Raw genomic sequence first — 21,620 nt, 5'->3', positions numbered from 1 at the left:
ATATATATATATATATGGATATAATTTGAACAGCATAGATGTATGCTACACACGGACCAATCAAGTATCGACTTCCTACTTTGTAAGAGGAAAACAGCACTGAATCATACTGATTCGGACCGAAAATGTTTCTTGGACGTATCGATGAGTACTCTTTCTGGTGCCTTTCGGGATGGGGACCTCGTGATCCTCACTACGTCTGATCAGAGACGCTCCAAGATATGGCTGCTAATCGATGTCAATGGCGTTCTTGTTGAGAGTTTCTATTTGGATTGCCTGAATGAGCATCTGGAGATGTAGACACCCTAGAATGATTGCACTAAGCTAGCACTAAGTCCCTTCCCCGTCTATTTTTATTCTTTAGTTCACAATAAGACTTTCAAATAAATCATTTCGGTACCTGAGTGCCATGCCATCCGAAGGAAGCACGACGGCTGAGACACTACCAGGTTGCAGGGGAAGTCAAAAAGCAGTGGACGGGTTCGAACCACGGTTAGTAAATTCGCGTTTTGACCACTGGTCCATCTCGCCTCATCAATGTTGAACACTTTCGATGATGGTGGGTCTTTTTGGTTCCATCCTGCAGACGCCACGGACACCAGGAGTGAGATCACATACACTCAGCATCTGGCTATTGCAAGAACCGTTTCCACTTGGCGACTATACAGACGAATTAATTACTCAACAGAGCGGATAAACGGATCGTCAGCGTTGGCGATGGAGATTGAAAGCAAGGTGTTTGGAACAGTGTATTCCGCAACTGTACAGAATCGGGAGAAGATCTGGCCCATACAGTGTTCCTTAGCAGGATACTGGACTATTACGATACTACACAAACCAGTAAAACTGGCAAATACCGCAAGCGTCTAGGTTTTCCGCTACGATCACAGTATCTTCTCTTAGTCGACTGATCAACTTTTTTCCGAGACAACTCATTCAAGTCACAACACGTAGAACGAAGCTCAAACAGCAGATCTCTCAGTTTATCTCAAAGGATTTGTGTGCCTTCAAAGAGTCCAACCACACTTGGTGATCCGCCTGTTTGTCTCAGTGCCATCTGCGGCATTTTTTACGGCATAAAGGATGCTTTTCCGTACGCAAGTTTTTGCAAAGGAATTCAATCAAACGTTAATCTTGACATATCCACTAACCTGCTGCTCGCGGCTGAGAAAACTAAGCACGTCAACTGAAAAGATGAAAGCTTTTATTGATTGTCACCAGTGAGGACGATGTGCACCTATCGATCGGCACGTTCACAAGCTGACTGTGCAGATATCGGTGGTAGAGAAGCCGTTTGTAGTGCGTATGCCATTAGTTGATGAATCGATGGAATTAGAAATCGCGGAGAGGTGAGCCAAAATGTCTCATCCTCCTCGTGTCGCACAGTGAAAGTGGAAAAAAGTGGATCAGTTTACGCAAATCCGTTGCTAGTAGAGAAATGGAATAACTGAAGCAAAGAGACTGACGGTTGCCTATCGTGAAAACACGAGTACCGTTTCACAGGACGCTGCACTTCGACCAACGCACCGCTATGACACCCTCTTCGGTCGGTGTGGCCAAGTTCCAGGTGTGGATCCCATCGGGCTCATTCTATCTGTCTAGCTCAGTTATGTGGATTGTCTGTCAAAAAAGACACCTCTCGACGCGACCGTGGGATTCTCAGCTATTGGAGAAAAAAACGGGATCCTGGAATTTTTAAAAGTCATTTTTGAAAAAGTCAGTTTTCTGGAGGTTTGAAGAGGAGTAATGGGTTCCAGAGGCTACAGACGAGATGTGTATGTCGCTTATGCTATGAACAAGGACAGAGTGATGAGCAAACGTTTACTTGTAAAAAAGGGCAACCACGAAACCTATTCATCAGTAACTTGTTTACCGAGCTGGGCAGTTGTTAACAAGCTCGGCCGAAAGATCAACAATCGGTATTCTGACGAAGTAGCGACCAAAAAACTTGCCTCATTGACGGCAGGAATTCCTTATCCGCAAAATCAAATTGATCCACGTAAGCGTACATCACATGAAGATTGTAGGGGTCATTTTCGCCGAGGAAATCACCAATCCGAGCCTTGACAAGACGTTCTTCTGTCTTCAAGAACTCTGCCACCGATTCCACGGTATCGCTGATCAGACCGTGTTGTTGCAGCAGCTTTAGCCCTCGAATCATTCGTCCCTGATTGAACAACTGAATTCCAGTCTCATAAATCTCTTTCTGAGCTTTTCGGGATTCAAAGTCTTCCGGGTCATCAATTGCCTTCTGGTGTCCGACTGTGCCTGGGGTGAATACACAAGGAGATACAAATTAATGGATGAGGTAGTCGACGCGCAGAACATTCGTCGATCACGTGGATAAGCTTGAAAAACGGAGTTCGACTAAACGCTTGTCCTAACCCCTGTGGGCGGCCAGCCCAAACTGGTTCAACTCAGATCGCATATGTTGCTTCGTGACGTTCCAAAGATTCTGACCCTGTGACAGGTCAGATAGACAGCGAGAAAAACTACACCTTCACTCGACATCGCGGTCAACAGCCGATCACCAGACCTGTCAGCTGACCGATTGGCGCTGTGCACATCAGTCTGAACAGTACACAGCCTCAACTCCTCATATGAACGGTTTCGGGTTCAAGGTGTCTCAAACAATCGAGACATGTGCATATGAATGAAACGGCAATCCGGGAATTTAATTGAGGATGGTGGATTCACATGGCACGTTGCATATCCAAAAGGTCTGAGACGCTTGGATGTGAAGAGTGTGGGAAGGAGTCCACTGAGGTAACCATATATTGCCATTTGATCAACACACCGTACCGAAATATATGTTGGTAGGACGTGAGGACGACGAATTCTAGAGAGAAGGGGCTGAGTAGGATACTTCAGTAACGTCCGACTCTTGACCCAAATGATTGCATGGAGATTTTTAAAGGGTTATTCTGAAATTCCCAAAAGATGCAGACCAACGTTCCGAAACTTTTAGCAATTTGGTCACGTAATAGACCTCTCTTTGCCAATCTAGTGGGTTCTCGTGATCTGATCGCCCTTGGCTATAGTCATCAGTTCAAAATATCATTTTCTGTCAGGCAGTCGCTAGCCATTACAGCCGATCATGAGACCACAAGTCCAGCTGTTGAAAGATGATGTTACCTGTGATCTATACTACCTAGTACTGAGGGACATCAACGATCCTATGCACGGACAAAAACGATTGTAGGTTAATAACTAAAGGTCTTCAAGAGAGATTTAAGTTCCACAGTTAACCGCACCCATGTGATAGAGCTGAAGGCAACTCAGTAGTTATGGTGCGAGGTCCACGAAGATAGAGCTGAAGGCAACTCAGTAGTTATGCTGCGAGGTCGAACCCCGGCTTTTCGATCGCTCCGGTCCAAACTTGAGCAACTTGGACGTATCCCGAGCTTCGAGGCGCACGGCAGCAATGCAATCGCCGCTGAACGATTTTGGTAGCCAAACGAAAAGGTCGACGGAGCTTCAAGCTGTGGGATCGGGTAGTATAGCCTGATCTCCGGAAAATCCGAACAGGTTATCAGTAAAGTAGTGACCATAGAGAAAGGTTCGCGTCGTGAAGACTTTCAGTGAGAGGTGTTGGCCGGTGATAAGGTGAGAAACACGGAGTTGGCAAATCAGTGATCAAGTACTAGGTGGTGCGGATTTGATTCAAAGAAGGGGGCTGCCTTTTAGATTGTCTCATCTGCCATCTCCAACCACCACTTACCCGTAGCAGTAATCAGGTTTGAGGGTCTGAAGATTCACGGTCTTCAGAGAAGAAACCTTGTTCCCTCTTTATATGATTGAACTGCTCGACAGTTTTGTCTGCGCAGTCAGAAAACAACAAGGGCTAATGTGGTCAAGCATATAGCGTACAAGCGAACTAAACTGTTAAGTGAAGTCCACCCATCCACATAAACTAGATCGACTGTCACATGACCGTCACAAACACTTCCGGACACAAAATGCTGGCCGGTAGCAAGCGATCGATGAAACATCCATAAGTTTCATTGTTAGTTACTAAATGGTTCAGCTGTAACACCCTTCCGGTGCCTAGCTGCCACCCGGAGGAAGCACACGGGCTCAGATACTGCCAGGTTGCCCAAGCCTAGACAAGGAAAGTCGAAAGGTAGGGGTCGGGTTCGAACCACGAACCTTCCAGTCAACAAATCCGCGCTCTAACCATTGCGCCATCTCGCCCCAGTTACTGAATACGTCGTAGTGTAAACAAAAATGCTGAGTTGATATCAATTAAGTGGTCGGTTTCAAAGAAGCACCCCGGTACTAAACTCCCTGTAAATGACACAATTGAAACGATGCGACAATGAGGCAAATAGAATGGGATATTCTGTGCTAACTGGTGTCTTTAGTTGAGTTACACGGTACGTTTTATGCGAAAAGGAAACAATTTTCCTTTCATCGTTTCCATGACGATGTCATCGTGGAATGGCGGCAGAGAAGGTAGCACCGAGTTCCTTCTCCGGAGATTCAGGTTGACATCAATTCCTAGTGAAGTCTGTGGACTGCATACTCCGTCGGCTTGGTGGGGACTGTTGTGTCCTGCTTAAAGCAGCATAGCTACACAGTAAAAGTGGGCATTCAAAACTGTGAGGGGGGCGAGTGGGCTCACCACCCACATTCGCATTCTCACTCATATGTGAAGTTAAAACTTGAATGCATTGAGTGAAAAAAATCGTTCAGCTGTAGCACCCTTCCATTGCTTAACTGCCATGCCACCCGAAGGTTGCACGAGGACTGGGATATTGCCAGGTTGCCCAAGCCTAGACAGGGGAAGTCGAGAGGCAGAGGTCGGGTTCGAACCACGGACCTTCGGGTCAGTAGATTCGCGCTCTAACCACTTGGTCCGTCTTGCCTCCCCCCCTCACATCCAGTGACGTTCATCCGGAACAACCAGCAGACATGTATGAAGGAGATGTATGTGTAGCAATGTCGCAACCGACACATTTGCACATAATAGAGTTTCCAGCTCGTGGTTCATATCTTCCATCTAGCTGTGTTGAGGAAAAACAATGATCAACTAGACAAAGCAACCTGGCACGGTGTGGAGCAGAGTACTGCTGGTCGAAATGTGGTGCAGAACGCGCCTCCATCTCGCGTGCACCGGTTGGCTAGTGGTAACACATTCACCTCGCCTTCAAGGATATGCACTACTCATAAGGTCGGATAAGAGTAAACTTCGAGGCGAGTGATTGCCCTCACCAGAATACTTGAGTCAGGATAGGAGGGTGACTGTTCAGCTGAACCCAGCTGCCATGCCACTCGGGGGAAGCACGAGGGCTAGGATACTGCCAGGTTGCCCAAGCCTAGACAGGGGAGGTTGAGGCAGAGATCGGGTTCGAACCACGGACCTTCCAATCGATAAATTCACGCTCTAACCACTTGGGCCATCTCGCCCCCCACTGATGTGGATACGAATTCTACACCTATCTAACAATTAAACCGATCCAGTTTTACACTTCTTCAACAAATCAATGCATAAAGTATACTGAGACACGTAGTAGTCGCGGAAAGGAAGAGTAATATCCGTTGTGTTCCGTGGGGTGCTCAAGCATCCATCTTGTACGGTTGAAATCGGAACAACTATGTCCTTATGACAAGATGCCTGTTGTTCGAAGAGCAATCAGAGAACCGTCCTTTGAAGGAATGAGCACTGCATCAATTTGATGGAGACCTAAGTTGACTGACTACAGACTTTGAAACACAGCATCCCTCTTGACAGTGCGTGAGTAGATCCAGTCGTCGATTAACCTGTTCGTCGAATCTGGCAAGTGGATAGCATACGTTTCGTTGGAGTAACCATGTGACTGTACACGACAATTATCCCTCTTTAACATGATCAAACCCGTTTGTTTTTGTCGAGTTTCTACTATAGGGAGTACTATACCATGCATAACTCACAGCCTCAATGTATGTATCACGGTTACACTATGTGTATACGGACAGAATCGGTGGTCAACTTTGAAAGGCACCACCCGACTGTGGTGAGTCAACCAGCCAACAAGATTCCCGAGGAGCAGACGTTCGCCCGACCTCCCAGTAGGTGACAGCTGCATGGACACTGTGTTGGGGAAAATGCACCGAGTGCGTTACTTCCGCTCCCCGATATTTTGTGAGACATCCCCATCCGGATCGCGACTACCCCCCCCCTACCGCTTATTTCATATCAGAGTAGTGAAGCCGGTATTATGTGGCTTCCTTCTGGCGGCATGGCAGTTAGTCACTGAAAGGATGCTACAGCTGAACGATATATATATATATATATATATAATGTATAGTATTGAGATAACCGACACTACACCAGACCAATTTTGGACTCTTTCTACACAGCAACAACCCCGCTACAATGGAAAACTAAATCATCATGCGTCTGCGAACGTTTGTGAGGAAATCAACTAGAGAAAAGCGTACAAATCAAACTTCTCTCTCACCCGAATTGGTTTATCTGGGGTGAATGGGAGTAAATTTATCTGTTAGCCGACGAAAAAAGTGCTCACCTGTGGTCCGACCGTTCGGCATTCCGTTGGGCATCGATACTTCTGAAGCGTCGGTCATGGTAACGGACGGCTCTGCGCCCAGAAATGATTGAGATTCCGGACTAGTGTACAAGTCCTGCGACCAGTCAACCATACACCGAAGAATTAGGACCAAGCACTCTAGACCGCTGGTACGAATAGCCTGGCGTTGAGCCACCGAACTCCCATGTTCCCCGGCATATCGACCTTGGGCTATTTTTGCCAGACTTGTGGTTAGTCGTTCAAAAATATTGGCCATACTCATATCACAATCGTAGTTCAGGTAGATGTCGACCACACACTGAGCATCGGCACAGATACGCCGCAAAGCTTCGATAACCAGCCATTTGTGCTCGAAACTAGACTTGGGAGATTCCAAAATCTCAAGGAACACGTCTTTTAAAAACACCTCGATTTGACGCTTCAAATGTGGTTTAAAATGAGTCAACAACGCCAGAAAAATGGTCACTGAAAGCTCGCATACTTCCGGCACGGGAGAGACACCATTCTTTATAAGTGCCACACACAAATATTGTTTGATTGCAGTGATAAATATTTCGCTGCTGAGAAACAAGGGTCCCGGTTGCTGGAATACACTCAGTAGGAGTTGTAAGGAAAGTGTTTTGGATCGGATCGCATTAGATCTGGCATCCGACGACCTAGTCCCCCCAAAGTCCTTGGTAGCCAGGCGACAGAGGCTACGAAAGACGAGGAAAGCGTCTTTCTGTGTTACATGGGCCAATGCAACAGCTTCGGGGTGAGCTCCGTTAATCGACTCGGCCTTGACAGCATCTTCATCAGCCAGGACACCATTGGGTAAAGGACTTGCTGGTTTGGACCTGGCAGCTTCATCACCAGTAGGAGTGGCGGGGGGAGTTGGCTGCTCAGCATTCGCCAGTTGGGTCATTTCCCCATCATTAGAGCCAAGTATGGGTTGCTCGATGATTTCGTCCAAGATGCTGCGCACTATGGCATCTGCGCTTTCACCGTCTTCCAGAGAGAGATCAGTTTCGCTTTCGACGCTTAGTGTGCTGTCCACATCTTGATCCGTTCTCTGAAAACAGTGAGAATTGCGAGTTTTATTGGAACACGTTTAACAAAATAAATCAATACAAGGTGACGAAATTCTCAAGTGGCATGAAGTTATGTAATTTAGGTAGAATTGAAATTAGATTGTGAACTTAAACTCGGCGTGGAAGAGGACCGGCAACTGACGCTGTTCAGCCGGATGCGTAGCGCAAAATTGTCTCGAGGTTCCAACCAAAACTCAAACGGGAGCCGGGAGCACTTTGTCTTCAATGCGGCTACTGCGATTCGTACCACCAGTTGCCAAAAACCTATGGGTTTTGTGTTATTCGCCGGAGGGGTCCGTTCAATTCAACCTTCCCGGCGTGAAGTGGATACGTCAGCCTACTTGAAAAGACCACTTAAAGAAATAAGCTACCGGCTGACAACTTGTCGTTTTGTAAATACATCAATACGACAGTTGTCAGACAGAGACTGTTGTGTCTTGCTAAACGGTAGTGCAACTTTGCATCGGTCCCTTGGCTTTCTGCTCTGCCCACTATGATATATCAAAGGGCACGGTAGCTCTACACAACCCTTTATGGAGACAACGGAAAATTATTACAACGGTATTTATAAGGTAGTCACGGAGTGTTCCACAAGGTCGTGCCAGAATGTCCGTGAGGGGACGAGAAGCGTCGAGTCCAAGATGCTCGACTAGGATTGGCTGTCATTCTGACCAATCGGGGCCTGCCTTCGTCTGGTCCGTGTCCTGCAGGTGACACATCCGTCCAAATGATGTGATGTTCGGTTATTAGAGACGGCTGGCCTCCGTACATAAACGTTAAACGCTTCCAGAAGATGTATACTTGAGTTGGCTGTGAACTAAAAACCATCTGTCTACCAATTGTACAGTTTTACAGGGACAACAATTTTATCCACCGCATATGCATATATATGCATCTGAAGTTTGCTCGTGACCGGAAATTTGCTTTTCAATTTCATGTGACCAATTAAACTTGGATGCGTTTCTAACCAGTTTCCAAGAGTTTTGCTGTGTTGATTTTCGACGGATTGTTATGTTTCAACCGGTTTGATCTATGGGTGTTTCAAGTTGGCGAAGAAAAACTTCAAATGTTCAAACAACTGTGTTGTTAGCATGCGAGACGCCAGCGTTTGGAACCACCCATGCGTTTGACACAAGATTCGTCATTACAGCATGCAGCAGGATCCGTGCTGACAACCACTGACGCACAGCTCCGTTCCGCTTCACCATACGGATCATGCAATCTTGATCGATGACGAAACGTGTCAGACAAAACCACCAAGATCTGCAGAAAATTCGACCACAAAGTGTTGACACCACTGCTTCGTTCCTGTCTGCAAGTGTAGTTACTCTTAACTGAAAAGCTGAGGCATCATCACCATCACCATCGTTGTCAGCTGTAATAACCGCGTACTCGTCGTACAGTGGTTGTAGCTGCCGCAGTTTCGTTCACCGATGATTTGGGGGGAGGGGTAGGTAGTTGCGCATTGCAGGCGGGAGATGATAAATTGATGCATAAATACAGCATTGTCAGTGGGCTGTCAAGTAGGGGGGGTAGAAAAGGAGCTTTGTATTGAAGACAATAGCTTGGATGCACGAGCGCCATTGAGGGTGTGACTGGGCCATATCTGACAATGTCTCTAACCATTGATGTGGACCGTCTCGGGGTCCCCATCCAGGAAGACGGCAGTGACCAGCGCAGCTGAGTTTGCTGGTAATGGCTTTCATACTTCGCTGCCAAGTCATCGTTTGACCGCCTCTGGCTCTCTTCCACCCCTCACGTGGTTGTGCGAAAAGAGCCCTTCGAGGAAGTCGGTCGACTGGCATACGCAGCACGTGGCCAAGCCAACGCAACCTGTGCAGTGTCATCGGTTCATCTATTGAGGGCGAGTTATTTCCCCCGAAACCACATGAAGGGTGGAAGACAGCCAGAGGCGGCCAAACAATGACTTGGCAGCGAAGTATCAAAGTCATTACCAGCAAACTCAGCTGCGCTGGTCATTACCGTCTTCCTGGATGGGGACTTCGAGACGGGCCACATCAGTGGCTAGAGACATTATCAGACATGGCCCTGTCGCACCCTTAATGGCGCCCATGCATCCAAGCTATTGCCTTCACTGCATAGCTCCCTTCCCAATCCCACCTGCAGTGCTGTAGTTACGCACTAATTTATTAGCTCCCGCCTACAATGCGCAGCTACCTACCTCACCTCCCCAAATCATCGGTGAACGAAACTGTGGCAGCTACAATCACTGTACGACAAGTACGCGGTTTTTACAGCTGAAAACGATGATGATGATGATGACACTCTCTCATGACGTTTGCTCCTATGCTCCTTGTTTTTTCTGATGATTGTAACATCACCTGGGCCAACGACGGAGCTCTCCTGCAAACCTTCTGGAGGTGTAGGTCAATCGTTCAGCTCCTGTCCGTGGACAGTTTTTTCGTGAGACGATCCTTCGAATTCTCATTGTGAGTGGCCTGAAACCCGACAGGACAAGCCACATAGTCGATCTCAATGGCGAGCTTGCTGTCATTCCTTAGCATATCTATCGTTGTGCGTAAGCGACATTGGTGAAAGACACTGGGTCAGTCATGATGATGGCATCTTGATTCAACAACATGCTCAGATGCGTTTACCTCTGTGGTTTTTAAAAGATGTAGACACCTTGCCTTTGGACGGCCTCCCTATGGACATGAGTCCTCACCCACACGTTCCTTTTCAGGCTTCTTCCATGTTTGTGCGGCGTGGTTGCGGCACCATTTTCCACTGCTGGTGTGTTGCTGTCCTTGTTGATGAACACTCCAGTCCCGGATGAGAAGGAAGGATGTTACTTAAGTTGGTTCGATTCAGCTTATCTCGGGATTTCGTGATCAGAGCGCGATAGACCGGGAAGTCTGCGGTTCGAACCCGACCTCCGCCTCTCGACTCCTCCTGTCTAGGCTTGGGCGACCTGGCTGTATCCCAGCCCTTGTGCTTCCCTCTGGTGGCACGGCAGTTAGGCACCAAAAGGGTGCAACAGCTGAGCGGGATTCCTCAAATCAAGCAAACAATTGTAACCAGAACGGTTCAGTCACGTGTATTTCCGTGCGACTGGAAAGAAGAGAATAGCTTACAAGCGACTGTTAATGCTGCATCGCTCCTCTTCGACACGCGCTGAATTCGACGTCGCCCATAACTTCTATACGGCTGCGATCGGTGGCGGCGAAGAGATGTTCCGATCGAGATTTTATGATGCATCGTCCGTCTATTCTGAAAAACCGAGAGGTACCGTACAGCTGTTTCATCCTCATTGGGAATCACCGGCAGTGCACATCTCTCGAATCTCCATGGTGATTCGAAATCGAGACTTCCTGGCTAGCAGCTTGAACGATTCGCCGTTTGGAGATGAGCGGATGATCAACAGTGTAACTAACTCGTATTCGGACAAGATATGGCGCCACTTATCCTCCTATCAAAGAACTCACATCAGGCGATCACGTGCTCACTGGCTCCACGAGTAAGGCCTTCTCAGATGAAAGCTTCACACGTCGTGTGGATCATTCTTCCCTCCGAGCTCGAAAGCCGTATCACTACCACGGAACGCGTCCGTTCAAGCTGACCTCTTCCACTTGGTGGCCTCAGTTTTCTAACTGTGAAACCCATCTCTATAGAGCTTCGAGACCCCGGTGGCTCATTCCTTGTTCCGCAGGGCAGGCGGTCACTGGAACATCCTCCTGTCTTCTGCACTCCTTGCAACCTGTAGCCCCTAAAACAACTCTACACACCAACAGGACGTTTGTTCACGTTCAACACTCAGAAGTGAGAAAGTACTCTCTTGTAGCACCCTCTGAAAAGAATCAGCGCTCTTACGCACAAGAAACAAGTCACCTGACATGCTGTGGCGAAAGTACGCGACTAGGCGGATTGGTAGCACTACCTATGCCATGCGGTTTCCGCACGTGAACAACCTTTTTTTACCTTGTCATCTGAGGAGTGGTCCATAAAGATGAGTAAAAATATTGCCATGTCTAAATAGGTATGGTTTGGTTGCTGGTTTTGAAATTTGTTTGACTAAGTAGTTCCACAGCCTGAGCAAGAACAAACAAAGTGTGTTAGAATGAGGGAAAAACAAGATGATGTGACTGTTGATGGATTATATGCTTTGGAGATAGCGTAGGTCGCTTCCAAGTAGTGTAGCTTTTGAGAAGACTCAACCAAAAACAACTAACCGGTTTAACTTCGGAGTTTTGATCCACGACGGGTGATATTTCTTTGACAGTTTCTTCCATGCTGGTAGTCCCCTGATCGGAATCGGTCGGCAGTTGATCATCGTGATCATTGACAACTGGACCATCCGTACCGGACAAAGCCACGACAGCATCGAATGCGTTCTGCTCCATCCGCGAGAATATGATGCTGATAATCTGCGTCAAGGTAGCTCGGGCAGTGGCTTGGTTAACTGGATTTTTGGTCGCCATGAAAATGTTGTAACAGGTACGGACAACCAGAAGCACGTCCGCCTCGTGAATTTCCACCACAGAACTGGTGATCACGGTCAGAAGAGCTTTGAGCACTTGTAGCTGGATTCCATCATCTGTATGTACGCCCTGGTGTGACGTGACAAAACGTATGGTGGGTGGGAAAATTAGGACAAATCAAGACAAGATAGTTTGATTCATGGAAGCCAGAAAACAGAGTAAAACGCGAAAAGAAACTAACGAGTCGACCATTGCCTGCGCAAAGTACACCGCCACCAAGTGAAAAATACAAGAGTTACGGTTTTACGGGTATAAGCAGTTGACTAGCGGAGATGGTCTGCAAACAGCTGGTATTACGTCCACGAAATGAGTCTAATTGAATTGCAAGCTGGATTAAACCAATACATGGAAAGTCACTTCTCCCCGAAGAGCGTGCTCCCTCGAAACGCGTCAAGATGACGCCCCTCTTGAAGTTGTTTTCTACTGAGGGTTGTAAGCCTTCAGCTGTACTTGAGTGACAGTTCTGCGCACGGCTGGAATACGCATCAACTGATACGAACAGAAACGCGCTTTTCAAGGCAATCTTAGGTAGGTAGTTCCGATTAGGATGACGCCTCACGACCGTCTGAGGAACATGATACATCTAACACAGTTTGATTCAAGTTTCTGAGATCACGAACTGCACGTGAAGTACGGTTTTCCATATACAAAATCATTTCGATAACACTGTTGCGCTCATGTGCACGTGTAAGCGTCTCTCAACTTCAGTTCCATGGTCTGTGAGATTCTTGTGCCCAGGAGTCGGACTGCTGGACCCTCACGCTAAACGGTATCCTCGTATTGACACAATGGCATTATTGTTGTAACAGCTGATCAGCCAAGGTCACAGCTTTGAGAATGAGTGATGTATGTACAAAAGATTTGTTTCGACTTGAGTGATTAGGTCTCTTAGAAGCACCTCTGTTGGAAAGCAGTCTATGCATCATCATGTGGACAAAGTAGGGACCAAAGCATTCCATGCCGTGTCTTGGATGGCCATACTGTATCCAAAGCAGTGGTAATCCACTAGAACCGGCTCCCACTTTGCGCAGTCAAACCACTGAACTAGGATTGCATCACACTATCCACTACATTCGGGAATTCATAAGTTTAACATTTCGAATGTTTTGGTATCTGTAAAACCTGTTATTTACTCTCTCCCTCTCGATTTGTTTACTGAACAACAACAGCAAAGCACGTGCTTTCCATGGCTCTGTGCGTGGAGATATAAGAATAAGTGAACAACTGGGTGTAATCGAGGGCCAGTAACAAAAGCAGTTAGGGCGACTTTCGGAAGCACAGGTGAAAATTTCATTCGTTCTCCGGAGGAATGTCGCTGTATTGTGGACGACCTTCTCAGCTCGAGATAATTCAATGGATAAGGTGCGTACTTACTGGCCGAAAGGTTCGCGGTTAGCACCCAAACTCCGCATATCAAGTGCTCCTACCTAGGCTTTATCAACCTGACAGTATCCCAGCCCTCGCACTTCCTCGGGTGACATGGCAATTAGGCATCGAAAGGATGTTACAGCTGAATGATTTGTTTCTAAAGGTCTTATTCGTTCGTTCCTTCAGTTGTAGCACCCTTTCGGTGCCCAACCTCCATGCCAGCCGAAGGAAGCACAAGAGCTGAGATACTGTCAGGGCTGCCCAAGCCTAGACAGGGGAATGCAAGAGGCACAGGTCGGGTTCGAACCACGGACCTTCCTGTCAAAAATTCGGGCTATAAACACTGAGCCATCTTGCCCTTAAGGTCTTAAAGAGACCGAAACGGTTGCAGTCGTATGAAAATCGACAACAGTGGCTGATTAGTGGTCAACCCTACAACAGGTGTCTGTGTGTCTGGTCTGTATGGCTTTGCTATGCCAAAACAGAAGAACATCAGCTTTCGCCGTTAACTGAATGGTTCTGCAACACAATGATTGGGCACTTGGTAAAATGAAAAAAATAACCAGGGTGGTCGCTAATCTTTTGATACATGCAAGCAAACACAAGAATCCAACCAATACACTGGGACACTGATCAATACATCGATATAAACTACATCTATTCGATTACATGCTTCCAGGAAGACATGGTGCTGGAACCGATACTTCGTCTACCAACCATCCGCCTAATCCGACCCAATTATTGATGAAAATAAGCACCCAACTGTGCCTATCAGCCATGCCACCCGAAGGATGGCTAAGGCTGGGATACTACCAGGTTTCCCAAGTCCGGACAGGAGCAGTTGAGTTGCCGGGGTCGGGTCTGGAAAACAGACCTTTGGGTCAGTAAGTCCGTACCTTTAACTGAACTATCTCACGCTCAAATTTATGGAGTGGAAATGATGTAACCACAACAGGAGCAAACAGGGAGATGAATAATAAAATACTAACCTGAAAGCATGAGCAAATGGTGGTGACGATTTGTTCAATAATCCGCACTTTCCCCGTCGATCCCATCGCTTCGTTGGGCACGTGACCATAGGCAATCAGTTTTTGTAAAGAATCTATGGCTGTGGTTACTATTTTGGCAGACTTTAAAGAACAGGCCAACTGGAACGGGCGCAAAAGCTTCTCATCTGACAAAAGCATGCCGGTCTCAGAACGCAGTGGTGGGAGATGATCGCTGATGTGGTCAGTAGGAGGGGTTTGGTTCGCCTCGCTGTTTGACTTGACGTGGTCCTCATGCTGCTGTCGCAGCAGTTGCAATGCCTCCTCGCATGCCTTACGGAGTGCAGTGTTTTGTGACTTTTTCGTTTCTCGTTCGGCGGCAATCCGTTCGATGGCTTTCACAAGAAACATGTTCAAGGCATGAAATGAAATACCAAGTTGTGGCTGACGTGCAGGATCAATGTGGTGAGGATCTGTGCCGTGGGGTGACTTGTGTGAGCTGATGGATGGCGAAAGAGGAGAGGTCGGTTTTGTTGTGGTTCTCGGGATTTCCGTAGTGTTTTGAGTGGGCGAAGCCGGTCGGACTTTCAGATCAGAGACGTTTGGCATAGCGATTTGTCACAAGCGCGTGGAGAGCGTTCTAATTGAATTCGCATTGACGAGAGTAATAAATTAAACACTGGTGCACAGCATAAGATCAGGTTGGATCGAAAACTGTGGTTCGGTGAACGGGCGGCACTAAATTCAGTTTTTGAGAGTCGAACGAAGAGGCGTTCGGTTGGTCTTATTCACACCTGGAAAGAGAGCAAACGTAGGCAAACGGTAGTAATTGGGCAAGAAAAGGGACAATATGCTTAGCTGAGCACACTGGCCCGCTCCAAACTGGTTAATTGTGAGCAACCGCTTTCGGTTGACCACCCGCAATCCACGGAAGTCCATTTAGCAGTCTAACGGTGCCTCACTTCAGCTTTATGTTACGTGTACGTGTCGTAATCTAGCCTCTTAAAACCACTGGCCGCCAAATAATTCGGGGTGGAATGACATCACAAAGTTACTGCCGACCGTACGCTAACCGCATGAAGAATTCCTCTTAGTTCCATTAAAGTAGAGCGCTGTCACCATTATCGTCATTATCACTGACTGCGCTGTCACCATTATCGTCATTATCACTGACAACACCAGGAGGGACGTAAAACAGTCCTAAACAGCATTGAACGATGGCTTTTTTGGGGGAGACATTGTAAAGATAAGAATGAAAAGAAAGAGTAGTGGATCTCTTTATAACCAAAAGTAGGGAGGCAATGAGAGAGGCTGGAGAGAAGAAAACACTATTGATATTGACGGCAACAGGTCGCACTGTTTAAGGTGGCTTGAGAAAACTCAATCGTGTGATCGACAAAGAAAGTGACAAAAATGGACTGCAAAGGAGTCCTCACTCGAACCGACGAAACCCAATAGTAAAACAAGAACCCAATTCAAAGTAGATCCCAAAACGCTTCATGGCCCTGGTTGGAGTGAGGATGACAGATATTCGATGTCCCCTCCATGCACTCAGGAGAGAATTAGCTGTAGGCAGTCCACGATAGATGTGCAAAAAGCCTTTATAAGAGATCAAATTTAGGCGGGACATCCTTCAACACTAGAAACTGCCACACATTCTGGTGAACAACGGAGTCAAAGGCCGACTTCAGACCGAGAAAAACTATCAATGCTGGTCGTCGGAGGGAGTGGCGCGGTGCAACACCTGTCGCAAGGTGAAGACACGATCGATGCGAACCCAGCCACGGCGAAATCCAGCTTGATTCTCACGAAACTGACTCTCCCATTGACGGATCAACCTACGCAGGACAACACCAGAGAACAATTTAAAATCTATAGCCACTAGACTGACTTTCGCACAATTCAGTTACGGCAGTAAAGCATCGGTGTTGAACACTGATGTCATGCTGTCAGTGATGGTGATGATTCGCACAATTCTCTTGCACCCTTTTTGAATATGAGAATCAACGTCGAGGTGCGCCATTCCGTTGGAATTTTTTTCTTTTTCCGTGAGGCAGTCATGTTCATCATAATCATTTTCAGCTGTGAGGACCGCGCACTTATCGTACAGTGGTCATATCCGCCACAGTTTCATTCACCGATAATTTGAGGATGTGGGGTATGTAGCTGTGCATTGGAGGCTAAAGCTGATAAATTGGTGCGTAAATACAGGATTATCAGCGGACCTATAAGTAGGGGGGCTGGAAAGGGAGCTATGCACTGAAGGCAACAGTTCGGATGCAGAAGCGCCATTGATGGCGCAAATGGGCTATATCTGTCCTAACCATTGATGTGTCCCGTCTCGGGGTCCCCCTCTATCATCATCATCGTCATCTTCAAAGACAGCAACATCAGTGCTGACACTGATGCTTCACTGCCGTAATGACGAGATTAGCTTTAAGAACAACCAATTAATTTGCATCTCTTCGGAACTCCAATATGAATACAGAAAGTCGATGGGTCCCCCCAGGCCCGAACTGAGGACCTTCTGTGCGTCAGACAAGAGGACGGCAATGCCCAGGGCAGATAAGCTTGGTGGTTTGCTGCTTTCACATTTCGCTGCCGAGTAATTAATTGACCTCCGCTAGCTTGTGTCTACCCTTAGCGTGGTTCTAAAAAGAACCCTTCGATGAAGTCCGTCGACTGGCGCATGCAGCACGTGGCCAAGCCAACGCAATCTATGGAGTGTGATCAGTTCATCTATCGTGGGTGAGTTATTTCCTCCGGAAGCCATTCGGCGCGCTTCAGCATTACCGATTCGGTGTTCCCACTAGACTCGGGCAATGTTCCGAAGACATCAATCGTCAGACACTGAAAGCCTTCAGGCATGTTCCGAAGACATCAATCGTCAAACAATGAAAGCCTTCAGGCGTCATCGGTGCGCAGCCGCCAGGTTTGTAAAACGTATAATAATATGGACTGCATTGCAACATTGGCGGATAAGCTGTCACGTGGTTAATGGAAGGTGGCACTGTTCCGGAATCTGTCAAAAAGTGAAATTATGATTGATACATCCTCTCGTAGGACGTAAACCAGATTGATTTTCGCGGATCTGTCTCCCCCCGTGTTCACTCAACCTTCGATGCCACAGTTACCAGGTGATTTCACCAAAGCGCTTTCATCCAGAATCCGCATAACCGTTTTGAAGGTAGGAATAACTGTAGATATGCCCCATCAGATAAGGTACCAAGGATTCTCCGACTTCTTTGAACAAGGTTGGATACAGACCGTATGGTCCCGGTGTCTTCTCACATTTCGGTACGGATATTGCGTACCTTGTTTCTTCTTCCCACGGACCATTAAGGTTTACATTAAGGACCATAAGGACCATAAGGACCACATAAGGGCCATTAAGGTTTACATTCCATTCACCCGTATGCACTATATCCACATGATGTCGTGCAGGAGGCCAGCTGAACCGTTCTTCGAAATGTTCGGTTCTTCATTCCAGTCGATGTTCTGCGAGTGAATTAATGGACCGCCTTTTCGCTTATCGCTTCACTGACCACCGGTTTTCTAGGGCCAGTCGATCTTATCAGTTGAGCACAGCTGTTTCCGGTAGCAAAAGCCTCCTCCATCTTCCGAGACTAGGATGTCCACAAGAGCTCTCAGTATTCCCTTAGGCTCTTCACTATTTGGCGTTTGAGGGATTTGTGTGCGCCGTCGTACTCGTTATGGTATGGATGGCATGGATTTCCTGACATCAATCATGGATAGCGATCTCGATGACATCCAAGGCCGTCAAGTTAGTCACGACTAACTGGCCACCTTTGAAGAGTGTGGAATGCAAGCCACCTGGTCCGGCTGGCTTGTTGAGCTGAAGCGATGAGATTGCGCGCTGGATTTCCGTCGTCCACAGCGGACGGGTTCGGTTATTCCTTCCAGAGGGGGAGTTGACAGCGCCAAGATGAACTATTCTTCAAAGTTTTTATTCCACTTTTCAAAACTACATTCCTGCGAATGGACTGGAGTGGCACCCTTTTTGTAGGTCACTTCACTTACACCCCTCTCTTCGGGCCTGTTAGCCGGATGAGCTGAAACAGAGTGCGACTGTTTTTTTGCGATCTGTCAAAACTTATGCTTTTCGTTATTCGATGCTTTGGGGATCTGCGCGCGTCATCAAAGACGTTTGTTGCCGGTAGAATCCTGGCTTCAATCAGAGCTGCTGATCGTGACGAGATCTAGTGTTCGTTGGGGGAGTGCGAGCGGCTTCGGGTACAGGTTTTAAGCCTGTGAGCATGGTTGCATCCAACTTTCTCCAATCACCATTCAAACCACCAGCGTCTCCACCGAGTTCTGAGAGCACCTCAGCCAACTCAACTTGATACGGCTGAGCTACGGGGACACTGCGGTTGAACTGTACCAACCGACGTGTTCCAGAGTGAAAGCGGATAGGTATGTGTGCCCGCACAATGACATGATCAAAGTCAAGTGGAGTACTCCAAAATTAACGACAAAGCTCTCCACCGGTAGCTGATTGTCACATGGTCAAATATGGCCTGCAAGTCACACGGTGTGAGCTCTTTAGGAGAAGGCTTGAGCTGGTCAGAAACAGGAAGTCATCCCCGATTATCCGTGCGGTGAGCCTCAACCCTGAATCGGCACTTCCTCAGGACTTATTCGGCCGAAATGGCCACTCATACCGCCTCCCAAAATCATGTCTGTACTCCTTGCTGACCTCAGCAAATGAGAAAAAGTTTGATAGGTGCCTTTTCCACCCTTAGAGATGCCATCCATCAGGAAGTACACCGGCTCAACAAACAAGCGCGGCTTACCACGTCGATATACAATGATCTTGATTGGATCGGTCAGCAGAACAGTTTACTGGAATCCAGTTAAGTAAGACGTATTCAGCTCCCCAGATAAGTAAGATAGCCATGCCGCAGATACCACGAGTGGTTGCATCAGGACTACCAGACATCCGAAGAGTAAAGTGGGAGGAATCTGGGTTCGTCCTGAGCAGTTTGAGACGTATGACCAAACTGGGGTCTTGTATGAGTGGTTCGGAGACACAACCTACACTGATGGAGAGAACAAGGACTCACCACGAGCTATCTGTTGTCCAATTCGACACAGAGTACGGAAGTTGAAAGCAAAAATGTTGAACAGATCCCCTGAAGTTGATAAGAGCTTATTTTGATTTATTTTTTTATTGGACAGAGACTTACACGCGAAGCAACGGTTATTCGATTGACAGTAGAATGAGTCACAAAGGCGCGAGTGAAATGTGGGAAGGAGCCAGTGGAAGAAGGGCGAATGATAATCTCAGGTTGGCGAGCCCCAATAAGGGAGTCTGGATGAGGCAATATGGCTAAGTGGTTAGAGCGCGAATTTACTGACAGGAAGACACGTGGTACTAATCCGACCCCTGCATCTCACCTGCACTTGTCTAGGCTTGGGCAACTTGGCAGTGTCCCAGACCCTGCACTTCCTCCGGGTGGCATTGCAGCGAGACATCAAAAGTGTCACAGATAGAGATTTTCGGTATTTGGCTGTAGAGGGCCAACCTGGCCGAGGACGCGGAAAGTATGCCATAATTGTCTGACTCCTGACAGAACACAGCAGGTGTCTTTTAAGCAGCACCAAAATCTTTGGTCTTAAAAGCATTTCGAGAGGGCGAGGTTGCTCAGCGGATAAAGCGCGACAGTTGACGTAGAACTCTGGACGGTTAACGCGGAACTTCACAGGGCCTCGGAGGTCTGTGATTGAATATGTTTTCTCAAGCGCCGCCGAGATTATCGTCCGGACAATCTCACTCTCGTTTTGTTCAAAGACTGGAGTGAAATCCCCAGTCAGTGTTTGTCTGATCTGTTTGCCCGTATTTTGGAAAAGGAAACCGTCCCCGAAAACTAGAAAGAGTCTGCAACAGCGCTCACCTTCAAAAAGAGGCTTTTAGTGAGCGTGGTGTCAGCTTAACCCCGGTTGTAACGAGGCCGCTGGGGTCACTTGTGCTTCGTCACCCTATAGTGGCTCGAGAAACACTGGCTCGAGAGCAGCAGGCGGGATTCCGGCCTAGTAGGGGTTGCGTTGACCAAATCTTCACACTTCGTCAGGTACTAGAACAATGCCATACATAAAAACGACCCACGATTTTAGTATTCCTGGATTTCCAAGGCGCATTCGAGTCGGTTGATCGGTCTATTCCCTTGAAAAGCTTGCTCATCAAGTATACGGTGAACTGTCCAAAAGCTTCCATACACAAAGTGGTGTCCGTCATGGGTGCCCATTCTCTCAATTTTCACTTCATTTCATGATCGATCGTGAGATAATAAGACGAACGCTGGAAAGCCTGCAAAACCAGGTGTTCAAATATTCTGTGACAAAAACCTTGTCGATCTGTAATACGCAGACGACATCGTTCTCGTCTCTGAGGAGGGGAAGGCACAGGTACCTTCGGTTGAACTGACCAATGCCATCTTATCTTTTGGTATGCAATTTGCACCCACAAAATGTAAGGTCATGTTCCTGGACATAGTTACTAAGCACGCCACTTACAAACCAGCGGAGGCACTCGAAACTATGGGCGTTTATGTATCATGGGAGTTGTATTAGTTCCGATTGTAGTGTGACACATGAGGTCAATGTACGAATCTGCAAGGCTCGGGTCACATTTGCTAATTTGAGACACCTATGGCGAAAAACAGCATATCCCTGAATCTCAAGGGAAGTGTGTGTCAAGATACAGTTAGGGCTGTTCTGTTGTATGGCTGACACTTGGCCTGCCTGAGCAGCGGAAATGAGACGTCTACAGGTGTTTGACAATCGATGTCCCAGGACCATAGCCCGCGTGGGTTGGTGTCGGCAAATCCGTAACCAGGAAGTTAGAAAGCGCGTTTTCGGTTGTGTAACGGGTACTTCCATTGAAGAATGTGTCTAGCACCAGAGGCTGCGTTGGTTAGGACGTGTTGCATACGCCGAACCATCGTCTGCCGAAGAGAGTGCTGTTTTCCATGCCCAATTCAGAGTGGCGTAAACCGAGGGGGTCAACCCTTGACTCGGCAGAGTATAAAGTAGATCACGAAACGCTTGGGTGCTGTCGGTGCTACTCGCCTTCCAGGATGCGGACCGCGTGATCCTCACTGTGCCTGGTTGGAGACACTAGTTGATATGACTACCAACCGATGTCAG

General features: G+C 47.6%; 1 protein-coding gene across 1 annotated transcript in view; it reads right to left on the bottom strand.

The window, feature by feature from the left end:
• Nucleotides 1-15,242, bottom strand: part of T265_10332 (hypothetical protein) — a gene marked incomplete at both ends in the record, with an annotated part of 72,844 nt that extends 57,602 nt beyond the window's left edge. The window contains 4 exons of the mRNA XM_009176668.1: nt 2,010-2,268; nt 6,510-7,581; nt 11,791-12,168; nt 14,457-15,242. Of these exons, the coding sequence (XP_009174932.1) occupies nt 2,010-2,268; nt 6,510-7,581; nt 11,791-12,168; nt 14,457-15,062 (2,315 nt within the window). The remainder of the gene's footprint in view (nt 1-2,009; nt 2,269-6,509; nt 7,582-11,790; nt 12,169-14,456) is intronic.
• Between the last annotated feature and the right edge of the window lie 6,378 nt (nt 15,243-21,620).

This window comes from Opisthorchis viverrini (genome assembly GCF_000715545.1).
Source record: "Opisthorchis viverrini unplaced genomic scaffold opera_v5_362, whole genome shotgun sequence".
Taxonomy (NCBI): Eukaryota; Metazoa; Platyhelminthes; class Trematoda; order Opisthorchiida; family Opisthorchiidae; genus Opisthorchis; species Opisthorchis viverrini.
This window is presented reverse-complemented; position numbering and strand designations above follow the sequence as displayed.